Source organism: Antennarius striatus, chromosome 13, assembly GCF_040054535.1.
Source record: "Antennarius striatus isolate MH-2024 chromosome 13, ASM4005453v1, whole genome shotgun sequence".
Classification (NCBI taxonomy): domain Eukaryota; kingdom Metazoa; phylum Chordata; class Actinopteri; order Lophiiformes; family Antennariidae; genus Antennarius; species Antennarius striatus.
In genome coordinates, this window is record NC_090788.1 from 17,487,142 (window position 1) to 17,506,674 (window position 19,533).

General features: G+C 40.3%; 2 protein-coding genes across 6 annotated transcripts; both read left to right on the forward strand.

Annotated features, from left to right (window-relative positions):
- Positions 1 to 673: 673 nt before the first annotated feature.
- map3k7cl (map3k7 C-terminal like) lies at positions 674 to 11,130 on the forward strand. Of its 5 annotated transcripts, none has more exons than XM_068331816.1 (6): positions 674 to 845; positions 1,481 to 1,513; positions 1,731 to 1,864; positions 5,790 to 5,851; positions 7,621 to 7,736; positions 10,227 to 11,130. In XM_068331816.1, the coding sequence occupies exons 3-6, from the start codon at positions 1,789 to 1,791 to the stop codon at positions 10,405 to 10,407; spliced, it is 435 nt and encodes a 144-aa protein (XP_068187917.1). In that variant the 5' UTR covers positions 674 to 845; positions 1,481 to 1,513; positions 1,731 to 1,788; the 3' UTR covers positions 10,408 to 11,130. The 5 variants fall into 5 exon arrangements, with proteins under 5 accessions (XP_068187917.1, XP_068187915.1, XP_068187919.1 ...); XM_068331814.1 differs by having other exon boundaries at positions 1,754 to 1,864; XM_068331818.1 differs by having other exon boundaries at positions 1,754 to 1,864; positions 5,793 to 5,851.
- A 743-nt stretch (positions 11,131 to 11,873) lies between these two features.
- bach1b (BTB and CNC homology 1, basic leucine zipper transcription factor 1 b) lies at positions 11,874 to 17,374 on the forward strand. The gene is made up of 5 exons (XM_068331178.1): positions 11,874 to 12,027; positions 12,144 to 12,381; positions 13,091 to 14,569; positions 15,411 to 15,617; positions 15,742 to 17,374. Exons 1-5 carry the CDS (start codon positions 12,023 to 12,025, stop codon positions 16,066 to 16,068), a joined length of 2,256 nt encoding a protein of 751 aa, XP_068187279.1. The 5' UTR covers positions 11,874 to 12,022; the 3' UTR covers positions 16,069 to 17,374.
- The last annotated feature ends 2,159 nt before the right edge of the window (positions 17,375 to 19,533 follow it).

Sequence of the window (19,533 nt, forward strand, 5' to 3'; positions counted from 1 at the left end):
GCAAAAATGAATCAAATCCGGAACCTTATTGCTTTTAAGCTACCCACTGCACCACAATTTCACCAACTAAATAAATACATTCATTACATCAATTAAATAAAGTTCCTTAAATCCCATTAAAAAGCCTGAATTCTTCCTTAAACACTTTTTTCAAAGCCACGTCTTCCATTAAACGGTGGTATAAAATGCATGATAGTAAAGAATTTATGCTAAGGGGCTTGCTGTGCACTTGGGATGCTCTATCTTTGTGTTGCAAAAACTATAAGAGCATTAGATGTTCATTCTGAGCAACTGCCTCATTGCACAGCTATTGCAAGCCAAAGACTATCCCGGCGGCATGACCGTGTCACTCAAAGCAGTGCTGTAGCTATGGGGATTTTTGCGCGCTAGAGTCATGTCATCTGAGACATTTAATTGGGCCCCGGGCCGCCGCAGGGGGACAGTGAACGGCATTCCTCCGCTGCCTGCGTCCTGATGTGTTGCTCTCCGCCGCGTGGCTGCAGTCTGTGGATAATGTTCCCATCCACACGCAAACCTGGGCGGCGGGAGATCCTCTGATTGACCAGAGTTGTCCACGCACTGAATGTGGTGGGAAACTTCTGAACACAAAATAATATAGTTGGGGGATCACAGGAAAAGGCGGTTGCGGTCCTGGGGGGGGGGGGGGGGGGGGGAAGCTGTGCTGTATCCGCTGATTTTTACGCACCGTTGGGGCGCAACGGTGGAAAGACGAGCAAGCGCTTCTTCCCGAAGAGACTTTGCTGTGACTGGGACAAGACAAGTCATTATTGAGGACGCACGCATAAAAATCGAATTTCCTGGCTATAGGAATTGTGCTGATTCAGGTAACGGTTCCCTTACAGCTTCTCAGTGCATTGCTGGAGACAGAATAGCCTGTGCATGAATATATAACTAGTATACATCATAACGTGAATTATGTTATATGAATATGCGCACTGTTAGGCTGCAAAAAAAAACCCAAGTGCTCATATTCTGACAATTTTGATCAGTCAGTAGGCCTTTAATGTCCAATTTCGACCTTTCAACCTATGAATAATAATAAAAAAGATTCATGCTTGTATACTAGTATGGAAGGTCATTGGGGTATGTTGTGTGAGACAGAGGGTTTACCAGGGTTAAAGCAGGCAAATGTCCTGATATAAAAAGCCTCTGCCATCGCTGGAAGGCGGCATGCAAAATCCAGACCTCAGAGCCATCTGTCAGTTCGCTAATTATTTGATCCGGCTGCAAGTCTAAAAGCATGACGAAACTGATGGCAGTGTGTGTGTGCGTGTGTGTGCGTGTGTGTGTGCGTGAGTGCGTGTGCGTGTGAGCTCATAACACTCACTACCGGTGTGATTTAATCACGTGGTTTGTCTGTAGGTTGTCAGTCCAGCTGAGAATGACACCTGCTGAGTTCTCTGTGATTGAAATTATGATAATTCATTAGATTTTCTCTCTTTTTTTTAATTTTTTTTAGGTTGGACACCAGGCACACATGACATCTGGGCAAGTGAGTCAATGTGGTTATTATGCAGTTCAGAAAATAGTGAAACCACAATGTCCCACAATTACAGATTGCAATGGTTTGATCTGTCAAACTGACAGTTTAAAAGAGACAGGAAATAGAGAAAGTCAGGAAATCACCATATTTATGAAGCTGTAGACAGTCTTTATGTAAATCAAATCTATGTAGATATTCATCCATTGATTGTCACCTATCGTTTTAGAGATTCTGTCATTGTGCCTGCAGCTCTGTTTTGTTCCTGTGTCCTCATGAAAGAATAAATGATCACCTCAACCCGAAGAGTGTCCCCTGATAAATCTGAAGTTAGAATTGCCTTCAGCCTCGAGGAGTCATCAGGTAAACAAACACACACCCACATACCGGAGCCAACCACACCCACACAGCCATGCATTCACATCACACACAGAAATACCTACACGCACGCACGCACGCACCAACACACACACACACACACACACACACACACACACACACACACACACACACACACACACACACACACACACACACACACACCTGTTTTCCAATAGCATTTCAAAATGATTGCAACAACCTATTTAGTTTCTCAATTGCTCAACACGATGAAGCCTTTGCTCTCGCTGCATTTCCAGTATGTGTGGCTACACATGCATAACATTCCTCCCACCAAAACAGACCAGCACCCCCACCCCCCACCCCATAAACCTCACACACTATCACTTTAAGTGTGTTCATTTTTCTCCGCTGCAGCTGAGACAGGTGCTACCTCTATTTCTGTAGGACCAAAGCGTAGTTAAAAAAAAAAAATTAAATCGATGAATAAAAACCTTGCATTTGCACTTCTGTGCTTTGCAGAAAGAATTTATCTGCTTGCACAAGCATTTGCACAAATAAATATGTGACAAGAATTATTTAATTATTTCAATCTACAACCAAAGCATGCACACTGTCTTTCCCTAATGTCTCCCTAACTATGGAGCTAGGTAGGGTAGACTTTAGGTAATGCCTGTCAGGATGTTTTACTGCAGTGGGGCCAGGCAGTGGGACAGCAGCTGCAGCTATGCAATGACAGAGTCAGGTTTCCCCTCTAATGCTAACAGTGTCCTGCTGTCTGATTCACTGTTCAGCTTTTAGAACACTGGCCTATATTTATAAGCACTTAACACTTCCAGTCTTACTCCACCAATCTCCGATCCCCCTTGTCTTTCTCTTAGGATGTAAGGTGGACGAATGTAGGAGGAATGACACACTTACATCGCTCTAAGCGGAGAGTTGTTGAAGCCTCTTACTGGAATACTTTTATTTTCTTAATCCTTAAATTACGTGGATTATATTTGGTTTTAATTCTCTTGCCGGTTAGTTTTTTGTCGAACTGTGATTTCGGTTGGTGGCACTGTGCCATGCATTGCTTTAATTTTAGTCGTAGTTGCAGAAGCTGTTCACAACCTGACTGAAAAATAACCTCCAAAATATCATGTCAGTGTTTCCTAGCAGAGGGACTGAGATCTGTGCTCCGTCCAGGGCTCATTCTATATGTCCCCTGTGACTCCATGCCACGCATAGTTATAACCCACATTATCTCAATCCTAACATGAGAACTGTATCTATTCCGCATCATAATTGGCCTCATGGCTGAAGCCAGGCCCTCTAATGCTCCTGCTTTTAGAAGGTTGCATCATCCCAGGATTCTCCACATGTGTTCCACAGCACCAAGGGGAAAAAAAAAAAACTAGTGAGGCAGACATTGGTGAAGACAACCTGTCTGTATGTGTCTGTCTGTCAGGCTGCTTGTCTGAATATCTGTCCATCTATACATCTGGCCCATCTCCTCTGCGTTTGTCCTCACATAGACATCCCTCTGTATTACTCCCCTGTCATTCACTCTGACAGCTCATTACTGCAGTGCATTAAGAGGACAAGGCTCATTTATAAATCTAGCACTGTGTTGCTATGTCATGGTGTCATATAAGATGTCCTCATAGTGTTTCATTCGGGGCAGTTCTACGAGGTGGAGAAAGGCAATGAGCAACTGCCTGGAGGTCACTTGTTTGAGCACCGAGGACTCAGCAAGCAATGTTTCTGAAAAGCAATATATTTATTTTTAGAGGGAAGACATTATGTGGGATTCACATAGCCCTACAGCATAACATTAAAGGGATAAATTGCTGCTTGCTCGTCTTATTGTTTTAGAGAACATATCTTCTCAATTCTCCAGAAGTTCAATATATATGTATAAGATGATTCCAAAGATATTTCATGCAGTTGTGCCAACACATAGCTTAAATAATGCAAGTCGAATATCATAGACAATGAAAAGTAATAATGTCTGTATGGTTGGAGTGAAATCAGTATGAATGCCACCGGTGGAAATAAGGTATCATGTATTTTTTCTCAAACTCTGTGCTTTCTGGGATCAGTTCTTCCAGAGCTCTTAAATTTTCTACTACTTTTATTGCATCAGTGTATTTCAGATGGAAAATCGCTTTTTATCCCACTCCATTAGCCACACAGCTTGAGTTAATTTTTTTTAAATTTACACATTAAGATTAAGCATCAACTAAAACACATTTCAGTGTTTTTGGCCAAGCGAGCCATTCTCATTAGGCCAAATGAGTGAATTAATTAGGTGTGATATATTGTATTGTTGTGTATGCTCAATTCCAAATGAAGCCCATTTTAACATGCACAGCTTTACTGCAGAAGTACGCATGTGTAGAAACAAGATTGTGCACTCGATTGTTAATTTGACAGCTGCACAAGGGACCCATTATTATACAACTCATTGATTTTGATCATGTTAAGGCTTTGATGGACAGCAGGGCTAGTTGGTTTCTAGCTTCCTGTCAGTAACAAATACTTAATTTGGCCCAATAGCAAAATATCTCCTCCTCTTGGGACGTGGCCTGGAATACCTCTCCTGGGAGGTGTCCTAATGAAATGTCCAAACCACCTCGGTGGCACTACGAGTTCCTTCTGAATAATCCTTGACTCTTGAAGGGGTGAAACCAGACAACTCACGAAGGAAACCCATTTCAGCTGATTGTATCCCTGATATTACCCAAAGCCCATGATCATAGGTGACCACAACTCAAGGTATCACCCTCAACAGTGTAGCTATGGAACACAGTCCAATCAGACTCAGTGTCCCAGCTTCCCTCACAATGTAATCAAAGTTCTTCTGAAGAGTTGAAGACCTCTGATGGGGTGCTCTGCCACCAGGCGTACCAGCCCTGTCCAATAGCGTTCCCCCTTATCGCACCAAACTCACCACTAGGTGGTGATCAGCTGACAGCTCAGCACCTCTCTTCATTCCAGTGTCCCGAACATATAGTTATAGGTCTAATGATATACGTGCAAAGTCAATCATCAACCTGCAATCTGGAGTGTCCTGCTGCAGAGTGAACTTATGGACACCTTGATGTTGAATTTTGGTGCTGGCTATGGACAAACTGTGACCAGCACAAAAATCCAATGAACAAACATCACTTGGGTTCAGATCAGACAGGATGTTCCATCCAATCAGGACCCCTCCAGAGTCCACAGATGCAGCCATTGCAACACCCATTTCAATGGATCCAAGAAGGCTACCTACACTGAACTGACATTTGGAACAGAGGCACAAGCCACAGTCAGAGTCAGGGTTTCTTGACCAGCAGACTGAACAAAGCAACCTTCTCCTTCACTGGGGAGAACCCCAACGTGTGTTGGGAGACCCCGCAATATAACTCCTACTGTCAATCAAGCACTCAAAACCTTGAAAACCGTGAAATACGGAAATAAATATTAAATGTAAACTTGAAAATAATGAAGTAGAAATGTGTAAAACAGGGATGATTGTAGCAACAAGAAGAAGCAAGAAGTAGAATAAAAATGAAATACATGGTAATCATTAAAATTAAGAACAGCATATATAAGACAAAATGCATAAAAGCAAAATTGCAAAAGCCAACATCAAGGCATAATGAGTTTCATGTAAATGTGATAGCTAGCTAAATGCTTATATTTATTTTATTTCAAGTCTCTCAGTTGTTGTGTTTTTTGGAAGCCCAGTGGATAATCTTGAAATAAAGGCAGCTTTTCAGCATCTTCTTGAATGAACCATAAATGTGTAAAAAGGGTTGCTCTGTCTCAAAAGTAACACATTTGGCATTTTCTAATGTTTTTTACTTCATTGTTTAACATTTATTATTATTATTATTATTATTATTATTATTATTATTATTATTTAACAGTGTTGTTTCTTCAATCATCAGTTGTGACTAAGTCATTTTCTGTGTTTCAGTAGAGGTAAAAGATGTGGAGGACCTCCCTCAGACTTTCCCAGAGCTTGACCAGCGATTACAGGTACTCAGTACACAATGTATCCTCATTACAATAAACATATGCTTTCTATTGTTGGAAAAGCAGCGCATAAGATGAGACACATGAGACAAAATTCATAATTACCGTTTGCTTTCAAGGAAAATAGAAAAGCTCTTTTGAGCTTCTAAGTAAGACCCTTCATGTTTATCTCTGAAAATTTTGATTATTTTTCCTGCACCAATAGATAATTAATCAACGCAGCACTGACCAAATGTCATCTTTCACATATACTTTCATTTTGTCATTTCTGATATGCTTTTACGAACTCCCACTAAGTAACAAACTGAAGGTCAGGCCAGAAAAAACACTCTGAAAGTCATTAATTAAAAAAATGTAATGGATGTGTCAAATAAAAAAAATAAAAAAAGAACAAAATTGCCTTCAGAATTTACTGTGATAGACTGAATGTTACAAGCTGAATAAATACAGTGTGTGATGGTGGCATTTTCCACTAAAACTCTGTGTTAACGGTAGGAACTTAATGTCTACGTTAGTGGGAGATCGATTTCAGTTTATCAACCCTGTAAATCAATACTTTTACTGTGTGCATTCACTCTGGCTTTAGAGTTGTCGTTGCTGAATCCTTCAACAAGTGCCAGGATCACATAGAGAGCATGTTTAAGCTATCATATGAGAATAGTACTGGCAGCAGGCCAGTGAATGCTCACGTCATGCCCACAGGAGAATGAAGCCTTGAATGTTTGAAAATCCTTTTTGTTTATTCGGTTTATGCAAACTTATAACCTAAAATGTCTATTCTGCTCCTTGCCATGATTTCGAAAATGCAATTCAAGCAATGCTTGGCTTATGGCTGCATGTCAAACTCAGGAAAGTCAGATATTTCCAATAAAAATAAAGACAAGAAATTTCATGGAAGCGTAAGAAGCATCACAAGGTTTCAGGCTTCAGATCCCAACCTGGGGTGTTCCTGTGTGGACTTTTCATGTCCCCAAATATCAATATCAGTGTGGATGAATTTGTTGACTGACTAAATTAGCTCTGATGTGCAGATATGAGTATGAATGATTGTTACATCCCGCAAAGCGTTAGTGTACTATAATTGTCAGTGTTTATGTGTTTATCCGTCCATCTGTCCATCTGTCCGTCTGTCCATCCATCCACCAAATATCTTCGTAACCGTTGCAGATAGAAAGACGAAAGAAAAAGCAGATTACTCTGGCAGCAAAGGGGATGAAAATGAGATGATGACCTTGACCTTGAGAAAAATAGGTCAAGGTCAAATTTCAACTTTAGTACACTCAGGAAGCGGATAGGATAGAAAGACGAGGGAGAAGGCCACTATGAGTAAGACCATAGATCAGAGCACTAGCTTTGATCTATGGTCAGAGATATTTTCTATCCTGAGATATTTTCGCACATATCTCAGGAACCAGATAAGATACAAACACAAAATAAAAGACGTTATATTCAGGGAGGCAAGGGGATGAAAATTAGATCACAACCTTGACTTTGAAAAACTAGGTCAAGGTCACAATTTCACTGTTATACCTCTCTGTAATCTCATGAAAAAATATAATACACCAGTTACATGTTGGATCATGGGTCTTTTATTAAATAACCCTGACCTACTATCATAGGTCAGGGTGTCACGGGATGTTGCAGTCTCTGACTGCCTTTGTTTGTCTTGTGATGTACTGGAGAATCAGGCATCTGTGTGTTTTTATTATGTACTGTATGTATAGTTGTTGCAGCATCTCTTATGTCACAGACTTCTCTTTGACTTCTTGCAGCCTGTGCCTCCTTGTGTGTCTCTGAGAGAAAGCGCTCAGGTGTACAAGGAACACTGCAGGATGGCGAGAGAGTTCCACCAGGTCAAACATGAAATCGCCATTCTGGAAGACCGCAAGTGAGTCCCTGTAAATACTTTTAAAAATGTGGTTGATATTGTCAGCATATTCTAATCTTTAAAAGTGTGAGACTTCTCCAGACAAGTATTGATAAACTCAGGAAAAGTAAAATCTAGCTGTGCTGTATGTTCTGGTAGTTTTGACTGTGTTCTACTTGTTATTGAGGGAAATGTATACATTTATGACACATTCTGGTATTCATTTAGTGGTACACTGGTAAATAATACTTTGTCAAAGAGAACTACAGGTACAACTACTCAGATTATTTCAGTTGAGGTAACAGAGGCAAACATTTATGCAAAAGTATTATAGAATAAAAGTTAACTTCAGGTTTAATGACCTGCACTCAAAATTTTACCACTTTAAAATCACAAATTATTATCAGGTATAGCATTGCATTAAATACCTGCATTTATCACTTTGTTGTTGTTGTACTTTAGTGTATTTTTATAACTATATGTTGTATAAATAATGTGAATCTGCAAAGTGATTTTTAACTATGTCTGCATGTAACCACAGGGGTGTTAAAAGTATAACATACAGTTAAATATAGTGGAGGAGCCGAAAGAAGTAACAAAGACGGTAATTTTCAACTAAAGCATGGATATCTTCAACTTCTGTTTTAGTACAGGACATGAGCATATGGATTTAGTTATGTTTCAGCATGGGACGATGCACTTAGAGGACAGCAAAGTATTTATTGGTACAAACGTCCACCAGATGGCAGATGTTAAAAATCTTTAATAAGTGATTTAGTGACAGCTGTTTTTTTCCTCAAGAAAACATTTGAATAGCTGAAATGGATTTTTTTCTTCTGTTAAATGAAAAACAAATTTGATAGAGTTAAAAGTGTAGATATTGCACATCTGGTTAATTTGGTTTGTTTTCTCTACATATTTAAGAGAAGTTGCACATCTGCTGGGTTGAATATTACAATATATTACTTTATTTCTTGTCAATGAGTCCTGCTGTCTGCTGTAATTCACACACTGCACTACATTTAGTTGTACAACACGCATACAGCAGGCTTTGTCCGTTGTGCCCTCAGCAGCTGTGCGCAGACTTAGCACAGGGATTTTCAAGGCCCTTGACTTTACCCCATCATCACACCTACACTGACACACACAGACATGCACACACACAACCTGCACCATTTGGCAGGTCCTAAATTGGGAGCAGCAGTCGGACTCTGATGCGATGAGCATAGCCTTTACTTTAGATAAGCACATGATGAGTCAGGCCGGTAGAAAGTCTTGGTTCTCTCTTTTCACACTGTCACTTATGCCAACATTCACTGGCATGTACACACAGAGAGCGATAGACACAATAAATTAAACTAAAACTAGGCAGGCCTATCAAATGTTTATGAGCTTTAATAATATAATAATTTATAACATAAAAGATGGTGCAAATATCACTGATACCGAAACTCAATTGTAAAATTGACTATATACAGTATAAATGGGGCAAAGTGATTCAAGGAGTAGCCCCACCGTAAAACAGTTGTAAAAGCAACAAAAACAAACAGAACATCAAGACTGTTTTTTAACAATCACGTCTGTATCAGAAAGTATTGAATTGATTTTTAACACATAGTGAAGTTTTTTTCTTATTATTATTTTTGGATTATTGTCTTTTCTAGTGCAAAAAAATCTCCTCCCACTTCTCAGTCTCTCACTCACAGAAACATGCTTACAACAGCATGCATGTTCACAAACACATTTCAACTTGCTTCAAAAAACAAATCTGCAAAAAAAAAGCACTTTAAATTTCAAATGTTCTTCTGTAAATTCAACTTTGGTTTGATTAGGAATGGTTGATCCCTTCCTAGCATCTCTATGTTATGTGGGATTATAAAATAGTTGTGCCTAAAAAAACAAACAAACAGACCGATGGATGGATGGATGGATGGATGGATGGATGGATGGATGGATGGATGGATGGATGGATGGATGGATGGATGGATGGATGGATGGATGGATGGATGGATGGATGGATGGATGGATAGATAGATAGATAGATAGATAGATAGATAGATAGATAGATAGATAGATAGATAGATAGATAGATAGATAGATAGATAGATAGATAGATAGATAGATAGATAGATAGATAGATAGATAATCTGATCAGAAATTTGATTTTTTGTTACCAAAACGTGAAATCATCAATACACAGTAATATAGAGTACTTTCTCTCGATCACAAATAAAATCCAGTCCTTTCTCTGGTCCTTGGAAGTGGAAACAGAAACAAATTACTCGGCTGACAATAAACTCAAATATTGAACAAATCTGTAGTATAATTTGTGATGTGCTGGTGTCTCATCTGGGGTGAACCCTGCCAGTTGCCCGATGTTACATCCATTGAGCATTCGTCGGATAAGCGGCTGAAGACAAAATGATTACAGTCGTCTCCTCTTCAACAAGATGTTTTATATTTTAATTAATCAAGTAATAAAGAAGATGATATAATCTCTTCCTCACTCAGGCGTCAGCTGCTGGAAGAGTTGGTGGAGGATGAGAAGGTGGCCGTTGAGATCGCTCGTCTGGAGGAGGAGTTTCGTCGTCTGACGGAGGAGAACCGCACCTTGGTGACCGTCCACAACGAACGCACTCAGCAGCTGGAGAGCCTCTGCCTGACCAATCGAACGCGGCAGGACTCGTCGTGACCTCTGACCTCTGCAGAACTTGAGACCTCCAAATATTCATCTAATGCCAGGCCACGACACCAAAGCAGAAACAAAAAGGCTCAGCTAGTGCTCGTTCCAGACAGCAACAGTCAGTGAATCAGCTAATTATATGTTTATTCATGTCTGAGGTTTTTGTTTTAGCCACAAACATCATCATCAGTGGGATGTTGTTATAGTTATTCCATCAAGCTATGACAGAAGACCACTTGTCTGTGGTTCTGCTTTTTTATTTTGCGATCATGCAGAATGCTGGTATCTATTATTAAACATGTCATGAGTGTGGCAGGATATTGTGACATGTGTCTCAGGTTCTGTGGAGCTCTTTTTACTTGAGGTCTGTGGAGGGAGCCAAAGTTGGTATGATGTGGTCCAAATGTTGTACTTTGAGGAGAATCCCCCCCCCCCTTCCCCACCCTGAGCACTTGCCAGTCGAAGTTCCTGTTATGATTAGAGAAAAAAGGGGAAATGAGATGAGTTTTTTCGGATGGCATCTGGGGTTGATGGAATTAAAGCTGAGGAACAGCTAAAAAGAAGAAGGCTGACTATCCATTTCACAATAAGTACTTGCTGTGACACAACATTGTGATTATACATGTTTTTTGATGCCGTGTCACTCACCTGTTGAATGGGGAAGTATACAGCGAGATAAACTGTTGTTTATCATCCTTTAATAAAATAAGCTTTATTTTAACAGCAGCATGAGTTCCACAGTTTCATTTCTCCAAGCTCTTTTGTTTGTTGTGTGTGACCACAATACACTTCCTTTGAAAAAGGAAGTGGACATTTGAGCCATTATCTCATTATGGAATTTTGAAACACTCATCTGATTGGCTCATTGGGCATTCGCACACATCAATCTTCCTCCTACAAATCACATGATATTGAAAACAATTATTTGTAGTTGTATACTGGCTGGTATCACGACTCTGAAGGCGTGTTTTCCTCACATAAATCTCACATACAGTACACATTTTTATTTTCCTGACAGCATTATGGCAGTTATACTGTCACACGTATCTGATAATATTTAGTTAAATAACCTACGTATACCTTATGAAGGCCTTTCTCAAAAACAAAACAGACACATAATAAGCCGACACTTCTGTATATGTACAACACACACAGATGAAATTCCATCAAACACTGGTTTTATATGGAAAACATCCTCTATAGTCTCTGAGTTGATTTGGTGATGATCTACAGAGAAAGGGCCTGTTAGGTTTCTAGACGGATACAAGGGTGGGATTTGTGTGGACGGGAAAACTGCTTGCTCACCCTATATCAGCATGAGTGCATGAGTCAGCGCTTGATCTGTTACACCCACAGTTGTTGCAACACAGAGACGCACGCACACACACACGCACACACACACACACACACGCACACAAACACACCCTCACTATCTCTCCCTCCCTCTCACGCTCACACACAGGCCATATGACTGAGTCAAGCTCAGTTTTTAGTTTGTAGCCGAGTTGCGATAAGGCTTTCTGGGAAATGTAGCCCGGTTGGACAGCATTCCTTTGAGAAAACCATGCAGCAGCAGTACCTTTCTTTAACACTCTAGGAAACCTGGATATATGCAGCCACCTTTATGAGGTAGGGGCGTTTTGTCTTGTTTTTTTGAAGTGTAACAAATGTTAGGTTTGTATCCATATAGAAAAGAAAAAGCTGACTGTAAGAGAGCATGTGTGTGTCTCTGTCTGGCTGTGTAGATTCCCAATGGACATGTCTGCCCCCCGGTCGTCTGTGTTTACTTTTGAGTCTACAGTGCATTCCTCCCATGTGCTGCGCAGCCTGGACGAGCAGCGCCGCCGGGACGTGCTGTGTGATGTTACGGTGGTGGTGGAGGGCCAGAGTTACAGAGCCCACCGCGCTGTACTCTCCTCCTGCAGCGAGTACTTCACACAGAGGATCACACAGCATGGAGCAGTCATCACACTGCCGCTGGAGGTGAGATGCCACCTCACAGCACCGCACACACACTGAGGACTCACAAACTGCTTCAAGCAACCCTTAGTAAAAGTGGAGAGAAGTGAGAGACATGGCTCACAAGCTTTACTTTCCATTGATTTGACTATTTTTTATTTATTTTACACATTATTATTTCCCACTTACTCTGATATTTGTGACCCTGAAAATGCACGAGTTGTGGCAGAGGTTTGTCTTGATAAAAGAATGATGTATGAAGGCACATCAAATTTATTTTGTAGAGCATATTTAGCTAAGAGTGCTGCAGAAAACAATAATAAAGTAGAAAGCAAAAGCAAAAATAAAAAAAAAGAGGTCTGATGAAAGGCAAGGAACCTCAAGGGTTAAGGGTTGTGTCCTGTCAGATATCAGTACAGACGTTCAGATGAAACGTAATTCCAAATGGGATTCTGATAAGGCTTCAGGAGTGGTCCTGATTTTGGGGATTTATAAAATGAATTAATTTTAAAAAACAAAACAAAACTACCCGTGTAGTTTTCAGGAGTAAAAACGTTTGACAATGTTAATAGCCTTAAAACTACTTTGGATATTTTTCCACCAGCTAACCTTTTACACATTTGTATAAAAATTTGTATTAAATGAACCTACCACTTTATACTTTATGTCTAAAGAAACTGCAATAACCATAGAAACTAGATTTTTCATTTAGGTCATTTTTCCTCTTCCACAGGTGACAGTGGCTGGCTTTGAACCTTTGCTGAAATTTGCTTACACATCTAAACTCCTTTTTGGGAAAGACAATGTAGTAGAAATACGAAACTCAGCTTCTGTTCTAGGATTCAGAGACCTTGATGAGGCATGCTTCGATTTCCTCCTCCCTAAGTTCCTCTCAAGCAGCAAGAGCTCTGCCCCTTTTCCAAGAAACACATGCTGTAAGAAGAATTGCAAGGGATATTTATCAAAGGAAGAACTTGGCATAGAGTCTGATGATGCAATGTTAAATGAGAAAGGAGAAAACCCAGTTGCTGACTCGTCATTTGAGCAAGATGTGGTTTGGCTCTGTAACAAATCAGTGAACAGCAAAATAGGAAGTCAAAACAGTTCAGACTCTCTTACACCTGTAGCGGAAGGGAAAAATGACCATTTTATGCAGTGTCCAAAGTACCGAAGGCAGCTGGCTTGCGGAAAGGAAATTTGTGTAACCGATAAAGGTGTGAATAATCCAGTAACAGTCATCAAAGATAACTATGACCTCTCCTGCTCGACCTTTTCCAGCAGTGCCTGCATCAAAAATGAAACAGAACTTGAATTGCCTAATGATTTAACCTCAAACCAAATAGGACACAACAACGGTGAGACTGACCACCAGTGGAAAACTGAAAAACTTGGCAAGAAGACAGAGGATGACATCAGTGGAGGAAAGGGTCATAGGGTTAAGAATGAACCAACCGAAATGCAGGGACAATGGAGTGAGAATGAAAGAGGTATGGGTCCAGAGGAAGACATCTCAAACACATTCACTGTCATGGCCGTCCCCTCAGGGCTAAGTACAGCACTGGGTGAAGGGTCATCAGGGTTAATATTGCACCATCCTCCCCTGATGACCCTTGGTGAGGGCCCTGCAATCTGTGGGTCAGTGGGACATGAGAGGTTTGACATTGACATGGACACTACAGAGGACAAGACAACAAGAGCCTCTGGTGTAAAAATGCAAGTAACCATTCATCAGAGGGCAGAGGAACATGTTGACGCTGAGTGCAACAGGGCAGATGAAGCCACCGGCTGGTTGAAAAGAGAAAAAGGAGGAAAAAACAGCAGCATGGAGGAAGAGGAGCAGACAAATAATCATTTTAGAGATAGAGGCATTGTGGAATGGGAAGTGGCCAAGCAGCTGGGATCTGATGTCGACTGGTCTCAGCTGAGCTCTCAGGACCGTGATGCAGGATGCACCCCCGGAGCGGGCAGGGCGCGCACACGAAATCCATCTCTGGAGTGGATGAACTTCCACACCAACTTCAGGTCCACAAGCTCTGGCTGTCCTTTTTTCCAGCTGGACCAAGGCAAATGTTTGTGGAAAAGCACAGAGCTGTCTGAGTGTGAGGGGGCGTCTCAGTCGGGGGTGTCATCAATTAACTCTGGAGAGGATGGGGAGTCGGAGACTGAAACAGAGGGAGACAGCGAGTTGTACGCGAGAGAGAGGGCCAGGCAGGTGAGCGATTAAAGCTGCGACTAAAAGTCAGGTCTGCTTTGTTCCCCCATATATCTGTCCTTCTGCCGTCTAACTCACTCAACTCACATCAGTAAACATCAGCCAGCTCACATGTAGATTAACACACCGTGTTTGTCTTAGATAAGAGATTTAGGTACAAGTACAGATTGTGTGTGTGTGCATGTGTGTGTGTGCGCGCGCTGTGGTCATACGTGTGCACCTTGTTAATTAGGTCAGAGTCCAATTCAGTAGAAAATGACAGCTCAGCGTGTTTTGTAACCAATGGCTACAGACAACATAAACAACTTTTCCACAAGCACCAACAGACTAAAAGTGCGACTAGCACGATAAGTTTGCAAAGTCATGGTCATTTCAGAAGAGAAAAGTCAACCTTTATTTATTCAAGATAAAAACATTGCAAGATTTGCTCTGTTCCAGTAAACTGGTACATTTCCTGTCACACATTGGCAGCAGCATTCACCCAGCATAAACCCACTTCTACTTGTAAAGATAACGCCTCATTTTCACAGTCAATCATTAACAACTTGGTAAAAGCACAACTAACTGCACTTCATATGCGTTTTGACATTCCTTTCACTTTACCGGGCTCCATATTGATTTACAGTCATAGTATTCAATCTGCATTTCTAATAATTTTAATTGATGTTATCTACATCTGTAATGTCACCAATGCAAAAAAAAAAAAAAAGCAATCTAAGAGCCGTTGTAGTCCCATGCTGTGATGTGCCCATGTCTAAAATCATATAAGATGTAAAGAAAAAATACTGATTTTGGCTTGGAAATGCAGATATCATGCTGTACCTTGTTTTTGTATTTTCAGGTGCAGTTGCCATTCTCTATAGATTGGATTGTGGATCTGAGTAGAAATGACTTCCAGCAGCTGCTGAAGGAACATGTCTTTACACGAGAACAGCTGGCATTTGTCCACGATATGAGACGACGCAGCAAAAACCGCCTGGCAGCTCAGCGTTGCCGCAAGAGGAAACTAGACTGCATATACAATCTGCAGTGTGAAATCAATAAGCTGGTAAAAAAAATATATACTTTTTTTTTTTATCAGAACATTTCTTAGAGTCCCTTATTGTTTATGGATGTGTTCATCAGATTGTGTACTGCGTGTGTGTGTGTGTGTGTGTGTGTTTGTGTTGCAGAAGGCAGAGAGGGAGAAACTGATCACGGAGAAGAACCAGCTCGGACAACTAAAGGTGAAAACGTGTGACAGCGTCTCTGCCCTGTGCCAGAGGGTCTGCAGTGAAGCCAACCTGCAGCCAGAGCAGCTCCAGGTGTTGAGCAAATACACCTCCCCAGACTGCCCCCTGTCCTCTTTCTTTCCTCACATAGATGCACTCCTTTCACAATTCCAAGCTCCACTCCCAGCTGGTTTTTTGGGACTTGATGAGTATAAAGCATCTGAGGAAGAAGCTCCGTCTATCTCCAGCAGGGATACAGTTACAGGAAATAGTCAAGATTTGCTGTAGTTAGATACATATCCAGCTCACCTGTCAGATCACATTGTGCACCTGTACTGACAGGCTGCAAAAGCAGTGACATGTCTGTAATCTCATCATACTATGACAGGGATATCCATCCATTTTTTTGCTGTAACTGCTTATCCAGTGCAGAGAAATACTGACATTGGGTGACAGGCAGGGTGCACCCTGCACAACTTTTGTCTGTCACACTTTCCACGACTTAGAAAGACAAACATCCATTACCATGCATAGTCACACCTACGAGTCATTAAGAGTTTCCAATCCACTTTCTGTATACTGCATGTTTTTGGGATGGCGTGAAGGCTGCCAAAAAAGCCATGCAGACACAGGGAGAGAAAAACAGTGACACCTACTACCTCCAATCCCATAACCAGCACATGTTCTAATACTAAAAAAAAAAAATATTGCATATGCTGACATGTCAGGAATCCCCTCCAGCTATCCAAAAATCATTTATAACAGTCCTTGAATGTCAAATGGATTCAGATTTGTAAATTGTGTGACTGCAGCTTGTTACAGGCTGAAGGTACACAGTCGGGTGCATATAATGAGAATGTTATGATTTCATTTTAGAGACAATCACAGATTTAATCATAATTCAAACAGATATATGGTCTATATTTTTATGTTATGGTCCTCAGGATATTAACACTTCATTCCTCTACTGTAAATATGTATTTTCACTTTTGTTAAAAAACAAACAAACATTTGATACAGTTTGATACAACAAGGTTCTCAGGTAATCCACTTGCAATACCTCTTGCGAATATTGTCTACCATGTAGAGCAGACAACTCAACAAACAGGCTTGACAAAGAGTGTTTTGTTTACCCTCTGGTCAGGCTGTCATATTTAAGGCTGTCATTGTGGTCATCTGACCGCAGTGACACAGCTTTCACACTCTCTCAATAAACCAGACTGAACACAATCATCTTAATGTTTTTTGAGTGATGTCTAAAGTGCTGTCTTTTATGCATCACATTTGTTATTCCTTTTCTATGTAACTGTTCTGCTCTTAACACCTATTTTTCAGTAGGTGTTTGCAGAATGTCTTTAACGTTATTATTCATGATAATTTCATCCTGTGGTTATTATTCATGAATATGTTTTACATATATTTACATATTCATTTTCATTCAAGGTAGTCCGTTTAAAAAAATAAATTAAAATACACACATTCACACATCATTCAAACCAGTGCAGTGAGTTCATAAGGAAATGATGAGCAGCCACAAATATGCAGTATAATGAATGGCATTTGTTTGACTGAGCAGTACAGACGACGTTAAACAAGCGCAGCCACGCTGGTGCTTACTGCCATCTAGTGGCCGTATATGTACAATGACTGGGCTCTGTGCTGTAGATTAAAGATTAATAAAGATTAAATTCACTTCATTAATCCCCAGTGGGAAAATTCTCTTTACATTCACAGTACATGCAAGTTCTGATGTTCTGTACTTTCAACACTCACAAAACAACATGGAGTATATTTCTTTTACAATCTTCAGATTGATTCTTATAATTCTAGGAAAATTAAAGCAGAACTAAACACTAAAAAGAAAAAAAATGCTTTAAACAAAGATTTAAAAAAGTGTTTTGCATCCTCCTCCTCTCATAAAAAATGATTGTTAACGCAATGCAGTGTTAATTAAAACCATCATTAAGGTTAATGAGATGTAACATCTTCCAGGGTGCGGTGTGTGTGATGAATAGCCAAACCCCATGTGGTCTTCAGAGCACTCATCTTTCAACCTGGACAGACATATTAATGATTTAACACTCAGCCTTTCATGTTCCACTCTCATTAGTCACTGTTTCTCTTTCTCACTCATGTCTGGTACTTTTAATTTACTTTTCAAGTTTTGATTTCACTTGATCTTTTCCTCTTTGCCTCACTCTCTCTCTGGAGGACATTTTAATTGGATTGATATTTGGTAATTAGCTTTAATTTGAAAAACAATAGCATAAAACTCCCTGATGCATTCTCAGTGTGTTGACGCAACCTTATCAATTAGATAGAATTAAAGGATGGTCAACATAACCAAACGGATTTTCACACCGGGCAGTGCAAACTACGAGTTTCCGAGGTCAAAAGGTTTAAGCAGAAAAGGTCACCCTAATGAGAGAGCTCATGTGTTGGTGTTCCCATGCTATCATCAGTAATAGTTGGCTGCACCTCATTGTATGAGTGTGTGTTCACATGTGTTCCTTTGATTCCGTATTGACATCAATTAGTGTTTGTGTTTAAAACTTCATGAGCCAATGCTTATCACCCTTGCAGACCATAAATGCTCAGTTTGTATAATAAAAGGGATGTCAACAAATAAGCACAAAAAAAAGAGAAAGAAATTAAAGAAAAAGAGGAAAAGAATGGTCCATCCTATCCAATCGGCACCGACAGTTTATTTATCAGATTTCTAGCTGAAACAATGCCTGCCATGCTACTAACTTGTCAACAGATGGCATCATATGAGCAATGGCTGATGGTGGCAACAGGGTGAGGAGGCTGGATATAATCACATTTAGCCTGTCATCTATTTGGCGCTATGATTTCAGCTGATTTATGTAAGTTTCTTATGACTGTTGGTCTGGATGAGATAAATCTGGATGAATGTGCTCTGATTTAAAGAATAGATATCAATTTTAGTCTCAGTTCTGTCAGGGGAATCTTGTGCTCTTTCTAGATATACTGTATGTCTTTATTTATCTCCATTCATTTCTGAAGGGCGGCTTGAAAACATTTGCTGAAAGATTTAAGCATCTTTTCGTCCATCTTATTTTGTTGCTACCCGCATCTGTTCGTCTCTTGGAGAATATGTGGGTGTTTTCTGTAGGTGGGAACACAATATACAGTACGTATTGAGTCCTCAATTCCACGAATGAAGTGTTACATCTGTACCAGCAGGTGTCACAGAAAACAGACCAAAGCATTGCAGTTTCTTTTCCATGTATAAAATTATATTTGTTTGTTTTTTTGAAATACAATAACTACCCACCCTCACAATCTCATCAGCATTTTTTAGGACACCCCTGAAGTAAGATGTGAGCAGAGCTTCTTAAATGTAGCTCATGAGATTCACCAATTAGTGCTACAAATCTGCTTTGCTTTCGATTTTATCGATTTTAAAAGTCCATCTAAGAATAATTTATTTCTTTTCCTTGTTTAGCAGAGCTCAATAAAGCATAACAGTATTGCTAGTATGGCAATCAAACGATCTGATTTTGTCACCTCTCCAACAAGCATCAGATAGTCTGAAAAACAGATTTTAAGTAATTGAATATTTCTGGACAGAATAAGAACCTCCTGTGCCTGCCAAAGTAGCAGGGAGCTGCAAGCACTGGTCACAAGTAGTCTTTGGCAATTTTCACTTTGGAATAATGAAGACAGTGCTATACAAGGAGCTGTATTAGGTCATATGTGATGCATAGCGATGCTGTATGTACTTACCTC

What these genes read in the sequence shown, in the direction of transcription:
- bach1b (XM_068331178.1), top strand. An exon ending in TCATCACACTGCCGCTGGAG is followed by an intron (nt 12,382 to 13,090) that starts GTGAGATGCCAC and finishes CCTCTTCCACAG; the next exon opens with GTGACAGTGGCTGGCTTTGA. An exon ending in AGTGTGAAATCAATAAGCTG is followed by an intron (nt 15,618 to 15,741) that starts GTAAAAAAAATA and finishes TTTGTGTTGCAG; the next exon opens with AAGGCAGAGAGGGAGAAACT.
- map3k7cl (XM_068331816.1), top strand. Translation starts at nt 1,789, where the DNA reads ATGATCACCTCAACCCGAAGAGTGTCCCCTGATAAATCTGAAGTTAGA. An exon ending in CAGCCTCGAGGAGTCATCAG is followed by an intron (nt 1,865 to 5,789) that starts GTAAACAAACAC and finishes TCTGTGTTTCAG; the next exon opens with TAGAGGTAAAAGATGTGGAG. An exon ending in AGCTTGACCAGCGATTACAG is followed by an intron (nt 5,852 to 7,620) that starts GTACTCAGTACA and finishes GACTTCTTGCAG; the next exon opens with CCTGTGCCTCCTTGTGTGTC.